At 45.5% G+C, this 10,889-nt stretch overlaps 3 protein-coding genes across 6 annotated transcripts; 1 reads left to right on the forward strand and 2 right to left on the reverse strand.

Annotated features, from left to right (window-relative positions):
- Nucleotides 1–846: 846 nt before the first annotated feature.
- LOC129174052 (neutral cholesterol ester hydrolase 1-like) lies at nt 847–3,543 on the reverse strand. The gene is made up of 5 exons (XM_054765621.1): nt 3,238–3,543; nt 2,469–2,691; nt 2,248–2,317; nt 1,964–2,135; nt 847–1,878 (listed from the first exon to the last, which is right to left on the reverse strand). Exons 1-5 carry the CDS (start codon nt 3,370–3,372, stop codon nt 1,258–1,260), a joined length of 1,221 nt encoding a protein of 406 aa, XP_054621596.1. The 5' UTR covers nt 3,373–3,543; the 3' UTR covers nt 847–1,257.
- emc9 (ER membrane protein complex subunit 9) lies at nt 3,327–7,035 on the forward strand. Of its 4 annotated transcripts, none has more exons than XM_054765630.1 (6): nt 3,329–3,527; nt 4,383–4,767; nt 4,923–5,271; nt 5,346–5,415; nt 6,248–6,342; nt 6,413–7,034. In XM_054765630.1, the coding sequence occupies exons 3-6, from the start codon at nt 4,931–4,933 to the stop codon at nt 6,591–6,593; spliced, it is 687 nt and encodes a 228-aa protein (XP_054621605.1). In that variant the 5' UTR covers nt 3,329–3,527; nt 4,383–4,767; nt 4,923–4,930; the 3' UTR covers nt 6,594–7,034. The 4 variants fall into 4 exon arrangements, with proteins under 4 accessions (XP_054621606.1, XP_054621605.1, XP_054621604.1 ...); XM_054765632.1 differs by lacking the exon at nt 3,329–3,527 and having other exon boundaries at nt 4,415–4,767; nt 4,923–5,125; nt 5,195–5,271; nt 6,413–7,031; XM_054765631.1 differs by having other exon boundaries at nt 3,327–4,790; nt 6,413–7,035.
- irf9 (interferon regulatory factor 9) lies at nt 5,387–10,657 on the reverse strand. The gene is made up of 10 exons (XM_054765620.1): nt 10,390–10,657; nt 10,063–10,136; nt 9,802–9,924; nt 9,448–9,619; nt 8,920–9,083; nt 8,746–8,827; nt 8,597–8,656; nt 8,127–8,513; nt 7,415–7,530; nt 5,387–7,337 (listed from the first exon to the last, which is right to left on the reverse strand). The coding sequence occupies exons 1-10, from the start codon at nt 10,514–10,516 to the stop codon at nt 7,206–7,208; spliced, it is 1,437 nt and encodes a 478-aa protein (XP_054621595.1). The 5' UTR covers nt 10,517–10,657; the 3' UTR covers nt 5,387–7,205.
- Nucleotides 10,658–10,889: the final 232 nt, after the last annotated feature.

Genomic DNA, 10,889 nt, shown 5'->3' on the forward strand with positions numbered 1-10,889 from the left:
ACGAAAAAGAGAGCAATGTGGTCTATTCCATCCACTGTAAAGATGAGGAATGCAAAGAGCACTACATTGGGGAAACTAAGCAAATGCTCCAAAAAAGGCTTTGTCAACATCGCAGGGACAATTCTAGTGGGCCTCAATCAGCAGTACATCTACACCTTAAAGCAACCAATCACTCTTTTGAGGACAGCGAGGTAAAGATTTTGGCCAAAGAAAACAGATGGTTTGAAAGAGGAGTAAAGGAAGCTATTTTTGTCAAACAACAGAACCCATCATTGAATCGGAATGGTGGTTTGAGGTTTAATTTGGACCTTGTGTTCAGCAGGTTACTGAGACCAAAACCCACAGCTCTTAGTCTTGCAAATGAGGTGGAGCCAGGGCCGAGCCAGAACAATAGATGCTAACGAGCCAGTATCAGAGTCGTTCATACCCAACTACAGGGAGCTACACTTCCCTTTGATCGGAGGTGCTAATGGCAGGAGAGGATTAGACCACAACTCCGCCCAGGCTTAGTGTAAGGAACCAATAGGAGGGTGTTGCCACACCAATTCTGCCCACTCTTACTGTCTTTAAGGCCTGCCTAGGCTACCAGCGCTTATTAGTTCGCTGACGAAGCTCTTCGGATGAGGAGCGAAACGTCTGACACATTCTTCACAGAAGTACAGATGACGTCTCAAGAAGCCTTTCCCACAATGCAAAGTTGGAGCCAAAGTATTGGAAAATGTTCATATAGCAGCGTGCAACTACTTCAGTATTGCACAATCTAAAAAGAGAGAGTGCACAGCTGTGAACTCTAGCACACATTATTGAACAGGTCTGTGTTCGTGTGTGTATATAAGACTGTATGTACTGTATATGAGTACGTGTGTGTGTGTGTGTGTGTGTGTGTGTATGTGTTCAGTGCATCAAAGCATATTTCCATGGCTCATTGTTTCATTTCACATGAACTTTTCCAAGTTAAAGGCCAACTTGGACAAAAAGGGAGAAAAACCAAAAACCCGGAAGCTTCCAGTGATCAAATAAAAAGAAAGTGTCAATCATCATCTTTTGGGCTAGGTTTAGTTCTTCAGTGGTTTTGTTGATTTAGGGTTTTATCACGGTCGTGTCCTTGGCTGTAGGTACCATCATCATCATCATCATCAGGAAGTGATGACATCATAGGTTGTGATTGAGATTGCCATCATTTCTTCTACATGTGATCCAGAATTGGATCACATGTCCAAAGAATGTTCTCTGGAACAGCTTTGCTTTTTGGTTCATCTAGAGGTTCTGATCCAGCCATCGGATGTAATTCTCCATGCTGCGGTGCCCGACGCTCGACATGACGGGTAGATAAGCGAATGCCATGCAGCCGTGGAACCCTTCTTCGTAGTGGTCGCTGGTGACCGTGACGCCAGCATCTCGCAACCGCCTGGCATACATCAACCCGTCGTCTCTCAGGACGTCGAACTCGCACGTCAACACGTACGCTTTAGGCGTCTTACCTAGAACTGCCTGTTCGGCCAGCAGTGGTGCCGCCCTCACGTCGAGGAGCGCCGGCACCTCGTCCAGCAACCCCGGGGATCCAGTTTCAACGAGGACCGGCCGGAAGTTCTTTTTGTGTTCATTTGGTAGCAGAGCGGTCCAGTCCAGTTTGGACCGGGTGGCGGCGTTGATGGCCTGCTGGTCCAAAGCGCTGTGGTTGTTAGCGAGCAGCATAGCCTCCAGGGATGGGTTGGCGCCCAGGTAGAGGAGCCAGAAATGGGCCATGCGGGGTCTGTACAGGATGGGAACCGCCTGATTCTGCTGGTAGGACGGTGTGTGGAAGTCCAGTGCCTGCAGAACCGGGTAGATCAGCGCCTGAGCCTTGAACCTCACCGTGAGGCTGTCATCAGAGCCCAGCTGAGAACACAATCACACACAGAAGGGTGTTTTTTTGGTTTCTATGGCAACTATGGGACTAAATTTGTCCAGCACCCTTGATTACCTCCTGTGCAACAGCCGCCGCCAGGTTTCCTCCAGAGCTGTCTCCGGACACACACAGCCGCTTCGGATCCAAGTGGTAGCGCTCTAGCACCTGATTGGACATGAAGGCCCGCGCCACCGCTAACGCATCGTGGTACTGATCCGGGAACACCGCCTCTGGAGCCAGACGGTAACTATGGGAACATCATCGTAAGGGTGTCACTCACTCTTGCAGCCACTAGGGGGCATATTTGCATAGTGGTTGTTATGTTATGCTGTGATGCTGTTTGGATCGCTGGAACTTACTCCACTGACACGACGACGGCGTCCAGGTCCTCCGCCATCTTGCGGCACAGAAGGTCATATGATCGCATCCCTGTGGATGAAAAGTGATGATGGAACCGTGAAGTTTTTTTTTTGTCGCACCAGCGACCTCTGGCTGCCATGCTTGCAAATTGAAGAGCCTGGTCACCTGAACTTTGACCTTTGCGAGGTGTATGCTTAGCTACATGCTCGCTGCTACTCACGTGCGCTGAGTAGGCTCCATCCCCCGCCATGGAAGTAAACAATCCCCCTTTTGAGGTTCCGGACCCCTTTTGCCTGGAAGACTCGCACCGACACGCCTCCCAGCGTGGTGTCGCTCACCTCCACAGTGGGGCTGGAACGCGCGTCGATCACCTCCACCCAGGACACCACCCGGTTGAGGAAGTGCACATGATGGCACATGCCCAGCGCCTGGGCCATGTCACCCTGGAGACAAAGACTCACGTTGTTGCATGCCGAGGTGAATCATGGGAAGGGAATAATTACAATAGTAAGGCGGGATGAACTGGTGGAGCGGCATTCAAGCAGAACAAGATGAGCAAGCGGCTCAAAGGGTGGTGCTATTAAGGTGTGCAAGTGCAGGTTAAAGGTCACCTTGAGGCTGCAGTGAAATCAGTGTCATGACAGTAATGACATTAATATGCAAACTGTACAGGAGCAACGCTTTCCCAGTCTTCTACCAAAATTGTGTGATTGCTGAGAGACTTTTGATTCAGTTAATAGCAATATCAGTCAGTGTATGTGTAATACTCCATGTAATTTCTTGACAAAATATATGGTTATTTAATTCTTAATTAACAGTGATCACATTTTAACTACATGCTGGGCTCGTATAATATGCAATTACTATAATGAACTGAATTTTATTTAGTTAGAATCAACTGTCAACCTGCTTTAATAACATCATGATGAACATTTAATCAGTTTGTTTCTTGAGCCCCCTCCTTCCCCGGCTGTCATGTCAGTGCTCACCGCATGCATACAGCTCCGGAAGAGGGCGTCCAGCAGCATCAGCTTCCACGGCTCACTCACGCCGTTCGGTAGGGGCAGGTACACGTAGTAGGCGGCCGCTGACAGCAGCACGGCTCCGGCGAAATGTAGCCTCATGGCGAAGCTCTGTCTGCATCCGGGCTGAATCCTCCTCAGTCCGCTCGGGGGAACACCCTGCCCGGGTCTTCGATTGTGGGGCAAGGATCAAGCAAACACCGGGCAATAACCCCGATTTCAAAATAAACGCAATGTTTGGAGTACGGGACAATCTGGTGCGTAGGCGAGCAATGGGACGCGGAAAGTGAGATCTTATTTTGAAAAGCCCTCAGCGGAAGTTGTGTGCGCATTGCGTAACGTTGTTATTACAGCGATTGAAGTTGCTAATGATATTACAGCACAAGCTAATGTAATACGTTGTTAAAATTGTATAACATGTTTGGAATTGGTCTTTGAATTTGGATAAAGTTATCGTTTTTGCTTAAGTTATAGTTTGTGGAATTCGGAAGGGTACACATTATCGTTATTACACCAAACTTGGGCACTTTTAATAGAAATGTACTCAGTGTAAAGACAAAACTAACAAACTAAGGCCATATATACATCAAGCTTGGGCACTTTTTAATAGAAATGTATCCAGTATTGTGCTAAAACGAATGCCATATGTGCATATGCTCATTAGTTAGCGGAACATAAGTACAGTATTAGAAAGACACTGGTAAAACATTGCCACCTACTGATCCTTTAAAGTACTCCTCGAATAGCTTTCACGTTCTATCTTTCCTTTCCAACCTCGGTGTTGTGCTAACCCTTGTGTTATTTTTGTAAAGTATTCATTTGTGAACCCTCTTTTCAAAAATACCTTTGGAATGTGAAATAAAAATCGTCATTTCATTACGTCGATAGACAGTGATCCTTTGCCCACAAAGAAGAGAGGACCATGGACATTGATATACGCCACATCGAGGGCTGAGCCGTACGTTAGTCACCAAAAAAACAGCCGCAATCACATTGGTTTTGGTGCCTGATTCCCAAGAGTATTAGTGCCTGTGTGAATGTATAAACGAGAGGAAAATACATTTTTGTAGAAAGGCGCTTTATGAAAGTACATTTACTTTATTCATTTACAGCGCAGCCTTGACCCATCCAATATGGCGGTGACGTTGACGTATTGCAGCAGTGGACAAACCCACTCGATGCGGCGTCTACGGCCATGGAGAGGACTTCAGGCAATGACAACACCACAGAAGAAGAGGAAACGATTGACAGTCTAATCCTCCAATCAACTGACAGGACGCCGTTGTTTCGACCAATCGTTGCATTAAGAGCACAGACCCCCACCCCACCCCGTTAGCATTAGCCGACCGGTTGCATTCAGTCGCTGTCAAGAGAAGCCCCGTTAGCTTGTGCGCTCTTGGCTCATAAAATTAAATTGTTACATTTGTGTAAAAAGTTGATTTTTCGAGGCGAAAGGCCGCCCGGCGCTTTTCTGTTGCTGTTTGTATCCCACTCGAGGTAATACTGCATTCATTGCTTTGGTAAGCATTCATGCTAGTGCTAATGTACATTATCCGTGTGTCATTTAATGCTAACAAGCGGCTAGCGTAGGAGCTGCAATGGCTGTTTGTGATTAAAAGGTGGTCATACAGTATCTGTGTCCTCGTCCACAGCGTCCATTATGGGCGAAGTGGAGCTGTCCTGTCGGGCTTATGTGAAGATGTACCTGCACGCCTGTTTGTTTCCCCGGTGCAGCGTCAACGGGCTGCTGCTGTCCTCTAGCCCGGCGGGGGGCGCTGTTTGCGTATCTGAGTGTGTGCCACTGCTTCACTCTCACCTGTCTTTGGCTCCCATAACTCAGCTGGCCCTAACACAGGCAAGAACATACTATTTTCCCATCCAATTTCTACATCATTTGGCACATAACACACAGCTCTTGTTCCAGGTGGATGTGTGGTGCTCACAAACCCAGCAGAGGATTGTGGGATACTACCAAGCCAATGCATGTGCATCAGACAGTAGGCAAGTCTCAACCACAAAGTGGCGCTATTACCATCTGTTGTAATTTAATTTTGTAAACCCCCTTCCTTTGACAGCCCAACACAAGGAGCCATGAAAATAGCTGATAAGATTGCAGAGCAGTTTGATGGTGCAGTTTTATTGATGGTGAGTATAACACAACTTTTACTTGTTACTGTCCCTTTGAGACAGCGGTGTCCAAAGCCCGGTCCAGGACAAAAAAAAAACAAAAAAACACGGCCTGCATTAGAATGTTAAGGGCCACACACGATTCCGAAAGTTTTTTTTTTTTTTTTTAAATGTTAAATGTAAAAAAAACAAAACAAAAAAAAATAGTATTTAGCTTGCTTTGGATATTCAAACTTTTTTTTTTAATTGCAAAAACAATGTGGTCATCTCCTTTAATTGACTGACAAAAACATAAAATCAGGAATTTTTAATTTATTAAAATTGTAGATTTTAAAAAAGTAATTTATATTAAACTTAATTGTCAAATATAACAAATCACACAGCAAAATGTGTCAGGATATATAGTAATCAGAATGATTTATTAATTATATAATTTTAGTTAACCTAAATAAAGAAATCCAACATGTACAGATATTTTTATTTCAACTGTCAAACAGTGCCAATTATGACCAAAATAAAGATATAATTGTAGATTAAATGATCGAATTTGACTCTAAAAGTGAAAATAAAAATCTTTTTGTTTGCAGTCAACTATATTGAACTGCTTAGCATATCTTGACCTACACTAGGCTGGGTTTAGTGTGTTTAAACATTGTTTGAATTGTGTGTTTAAAAATGTAATTGTTCAGCATGCGGCCGCTTGTTGGGAAAAAGTTTGGACACCCTTGTTTTACAAGTTGTCACATTATGATGCAGCTAAATTGTACACACTACAGTAAAAAAAAAAAAAAAACATCAGATTAAGCAGCCTACCTAATTAAGTGTATGTGATGTTTGGCGCCATGTACAGCTCGATGGCAGCAAGATGTCACCAGACTTTCGGGTGCCTCCCATCGTCATGTATGAGCGCAGAGACTCAAGATGGACGCTCAAAGACAAACACACGTAAGAAGCTGGGCGTTTAAGGTTGCCGGCATGGCGGCCTGCTTCTACATTTTCTATTCCCTCCATCCAGGATCATGCTGAGGCAGTGGGAGGAAACCCGAGCCATCGCCAGCCAGATGCTGGAGTCGGGCGACCACGCGCTCCTGGTGGATTTTGACAGCCACCTGGATGACATCACGAGAGACTGGACCAATCAGAAAGTGAACGCCAAGATCGCCGAGCTGACCTCGCCGGCTAACGGGAACATCTAAGACTGTATACTTGACTTTCTCTAACCTGAAACCACCACCCGAGTGTAGAAATGTTTTCATTGTTGCACTAACAGCAAATAGTAGTAGTGTGCGTATAGTGCTGCGAGCCGACAACACCCTCAGTTTAAAGACTGACTCACTGCAACGCACACACACTTTTGTTCCTACCAGCTGTACAAAACAGTGACATTCCACCAGCTCCTTTGATCCCTCACATTAAACCACCACTCCCCAGCATGAATGCCTTCATCTGCTTGCCCTTAAGAAGAAACGTTCAATTTAATGCAAACTAATTTTCATTACTGTGGCATAAGTCCTTCTTGGTCTATAAACTTTTAAGCCCACCCTTGTATCCCGTGAGTTCATTTTGTTTTTATAATATGTTAAGTGTCAATAAAGACGAGGTGCAGGCCGAAAATATCCCCAGGGCCGCTCTTTGGACACCCCTGCTGAATCTGTTAGTGGTATATGATTGTGTACTCTGTTAAAATACCATAAAGGTAACATTTTGCAGCAGCTTACAAACAACCATGTGCACGGTTTTACACTTGTAGTGAATTGTCTTTTCAGTCATACAAACTTGATGAATTGAATATTATGGAAAGAAAACCTTCAGCCTGTGAGTTCAGGGATTGGGACGGCGACCAGGTTGAGCGTGATCTCGTCCAGTGGCGACGTCAGCAAGGTGAAGGACTCAAGGATGCGAGTGCTTTGAACCTGCTGCTCGGCCCATGGCAACGTGACCTGTGGAGGAGTAAGAGAGCCTTTCTTGAAAGAACCACCACCTGGATTAGGACGTGACATCACTCATCTTCAACTACCTTAACAATGATGTGTTTTCCGGACATTTCTTCTGAGCTGCTTATTTCTTCTCCAAAGCACAGAGTGAAGCTGGACTGAGGAGCCTCAGCACGGCTCAAACGAAAGTTATCCAGCTCTGGAAGAAAACTTTGTTGGTTGGCGTTGTTTAAAGTTGAAATGTGCAATATTAATGGTATTTTAAACAGCAATGTGTGTCCCTAGAACACCAACATGCGAAAAATCTATTGTATCCCTCACTTGTTTGTGCCACTTTTGAGAGAAGAGGCACTCAAATGCTCTCTTTTGAAGTTAGGGACAACATGAAGGAAAAACCTCCTCCCCCAGGCTTTGCTACACATCTTAAATTGAAGCCAGTCAGCCAGCTACAGACATGGAGGCTGCAAGTGTGATCATGTTTTTCTTCTGCAAATAGGCTAACCTAGCATGATGTGATTGTTATACAAGTGTTGCTAATGTTTGTGTCCTCCTGTCCCACTCGTTGTTTATGGTATATCAATAGCCCTTCTTGGAAACACACACACACACACACACACACACACACACACAAACTAACACAGCTTATTAAAATTAAGTCATGGCATGCTGCAGCCAATTTCAAAAGGCTAGATTTTAGACAGCACACTTCCAATACATTATTGTGGCACCTTATTTAAAATTGGGGAAAAGTACTATAGTATGGGATATACAGTAGTACAGTAATGGCACACTCACGCTGCTTGAAGGCGTCTTTGCTGAAGAGCAGGACCGGCTCGGAGTTCCTCTCCATCTTGTGCAGCCCCGACATGGGCATGTGTGGACCCATCCAGAAGACACGCGCCTGGCAGAAGCGCATGCCGTAGACGCCCTGTGCTGTGGAGGTGAGTGCCACGCCTTTTGCCATGTGCGACAGCAGCCTGTGCAGCCATTCCAGGTCCTTGCCGGCCAGCAGCGGGGACGCAGGCTCCGGGAGGTGGATGCGTGGGAAGCAGACGTCGGGGGCTGTCGTGGGTGGGACGGGGGAGGGCGGCGCGTAGAGGACCCGAACGTCGGGGCCGTGGATCTGACGGTTGAGCACTTCCTGGCCCAAATAGTGGACGGACACATGCAACGAGTCCTCGTCTGAAGGGGACCAACATATTCAGATCAACATACCAGATCACATATTATATGTAGGTAGATCAATTCATAGATAAATTCATTACCTTCCAGAGGAGGCGGGACATTCTCGTCAATCCGGACATCCAATCGGATCTCACTGAGGGCTGCGGGGAAGCGAGCAGTGAGCAAGGCTTCATGTTAAAGTCACCTGTTTCTTTGTTTATTTAATGTCCTTTAAATGTCTCCAACTCACCACCTTCCTGCACGATGCCGTCCAGCTGGACCGCATCGTCCGCCTGCGGAACACGGTAGCTGTCCAGGATGTCGCCACAAACCTGAGACAAATCAGGTTGACATGCTAGCATGCTAACAGCGAGAACTTCCTCATTAAATGAAAGAAAGTGAATCAAATTTTATTTTCCCATACCGGCTCAACTTTGACATCCTCCATCCTCTTCTCTTGGATGTGAGTGATGTCGTCGCTCTCCGTCTCGCTGCTGCTGCTACTACTGCTGCTGCTGCTGTTCCTCCTCCTCCTCTTCCATCTTCTGCTGGCTTTCTCTCGGCATTTCCTCTTTGGCATCTGGATGCCTTCATATAAACACAATTTAATTCTGGACACCAAAAAACAACTAATCATCGAAAGAGCCATGATATATGAAAACACGTTATATTAATATTACAATATATATAAAATAATACAATATAAATTACCTAGTTACATATTTTCTGTGTGCGACCAAATGAAATAAAGAAAATATAATAATTCATTTTAATTGCCAATGTATTTATTTAATGTAAATGTATATACGTATTTAATTCTGGCCAACACAAAAATTCATATTGAATCATTTCAAAGTCCATAAAATAAGTAAATCGGTCATGGAATAATTTATTTAAAAAGTAGTTCCAACAAAATTAAAACGTGTTAATGCTGGTGTGGGCGTGGCCTCACGTTGCTCGCTGATGGGCACCAAGCGGTACACTTTGTACGGCTCCGAGATGTCGAGCTGGGCCCGCTCCGGAACCTCGCTGAACTCGGGGCTTTTGTTGAGGGCGCAGCGCAGACGCGTCTTCCAGGCAGCCGGTTTGCAGTCAGCCGTCTTGCCCTTGAACTCAGCCCACGCCTGCAACACATGATTGACTGACAAGATTAATATCGCCAACCTGTTGAGGCAAAATGAGTGTGCAGTACTTGGCGGTCACCAGCAGAGGCGCCGTTGCTTCTAAAGTACAACGTGACGTTAGCATGCAGATGTTATTGTTAGTGAAAATTCAGTGTCATGATCATCAACCAGGACCTCCTGACCTTAAAGATGGCGGCGTCCTCGTCTTTGCGAAAATCCTGCTTGCCAGCGTGCTTCCACGGGATGCGGAACATGGTTTTGTCCTCATCGTCCCACACCAATCCCGGATATTTACCGCTACTCACCTTATTTAGGGAACAAACCAAGTTAACAAAATTAATATTTATGATACTGTCTAAGGTGTTGGGACACAACTCGATAAGAAAATGTGTTATTTCGAGGCCCCGAAGTGACGTCACAGCTCGTAACCTCCATCCCCTCACCTGTTCCACTATCCAGGAGCGGAGTTTGCGGGTGCATCGCATCTTGCCCGCGGCCATGGTCCCCAGGAGGCTTTCTAGTGAAATCAACACAAACAAACAAGTCAAATGATAAACACAGCGACAACAAACTTCCCCTAAGCGCCAAAACAAGTTTAATGGCCGCGCTATTCGCTTCATGAGTCAGCCATCCAACAGTCTCCCTAGTCGACAATCGGCTAGTTTAGTCAACAAAAACAGCGAGATGTGTGTAACCACCATTACTGCCGCATAATGTGTCAAATAACTGATGGCGGTCAAAAGTAGGAAGTAGATTAATGTTTCGTTTACCTCGTAAGTGCTCCGTGAGCGTCGCTGAGGGTTGCTCGTGCTCTATACTGCGTTGTGATATTGAGGGGCGTGAACGCGCTCGCTGTGCAAGTCCTTTCCGAGAAACCACGTGACTCTCGAGAAACATGGGAGTGCTGGCCGCTAGGGGACGACAAATCACACAATGGCTAATACAGTATTCACTGAATGTAGTCTCTATTCATACTGTATAGTCATACATAGACATAGTAAAACACTAACACTATGTTTACGCTAGTCAAAGATCCTCTATATTACAGGAGTGCTTTGCTGTTTTTAAAGGATCTAATGGAAGAAGAAAAAAAAAAAAAAAAAGTGAGTCAGAGATCCACTTTATGACCAGACCATTAGACTATACCAGAGGGGCATATCTGTCAACAAGACAGAATGTAGAATCCTGTACACTTCATGAGCTCTGGCACCTCCTAAGGAAACTTGGAAGAGAACAGAACCATTACAAATAATGATTGGAACCAGCAAGT

Source organism: Dunckerocampus dactyliophorus, chromosome 21 (assembly GCF_027744805.1).
Source record: "Dunckerocampus dactyliophorus isolate RoL2022-P2 chromosome 21, RoL_Ddac_1.1, whole genome shotgun sequence".
Taxonomy (NCBI): Eukaryota; Metazoa; Chordata; class Actinopteri; order Syngnathiformes; family Syngnathidae; genus Dunckerocampus; species Dunckerocampus dactyliophorus.

Bases quoted from the DNA above. Each gene is read 5' to 3' on its own strand.
- LOC129174052 (XM_054765621.1), bottom strand. From the start codon at position 3,372: ATGAGGCTACATTTCGCCGGAGCCGTGCTGCTGTCAGCGGCCGCCTAC. The intron at 2,692-3,237 runs GTGAGCACTGAC...CTTTGTCTCCAG, and splicing joins TCCGGAGCTGTATGCATGCG to GGTGACATGGCCCAGGCGCT. The intron at 2,136-2,247 runs GTAAGTTCCAGC...ATGTTCCCATAG, and splicing joins GCCGTCGTCGTGTCAGTGGA to TTACCGTCTGGCTCCAGAGG.
- emc9 (XM_054765631.1), top strand. From the start codon at position 4,931: ATGGGCGAAGTGGAGCTGTCCTGTCGGGCTTATGTGAAGATGTACCTG. The intron at 5,272-5,345 runs GCAAGTCTCAAC...TTCCTTTGACAG, and splicing joins GCATGTGCATCAGACAGTAG to CCCAACACAAGGAGCCATGA. The intron at 5,416-6,247 runs GTGAGTATAACA...CGCCATGTACAG, and splicing joins ATGGTGCAGTTTTATTGATG to CTCGATGGCAGCAAGATGTC.
- irf9 (XM_054765620.1), bottom strand. From the start codon at position 10,516: ATGTTTCTCGAGAGTCACGTGGTTTCTCGGAAAGGACTTGCACAGCGA. The intron at 9,925-10,062 runs GTGAGGGGATGG...TCCCTAAATAAG, and splicing joins GCTCCTGGATAGTGGAACAG to GTGAGTAGCGGTAAATATCC. The intron at 7,338-7,414 runs GTAGTTGAAGAT...ACTCCTCCACAG, and splicing joins GAAAACACATCATTGTTAAG to GTCACGTTGCCATGGGCCGA.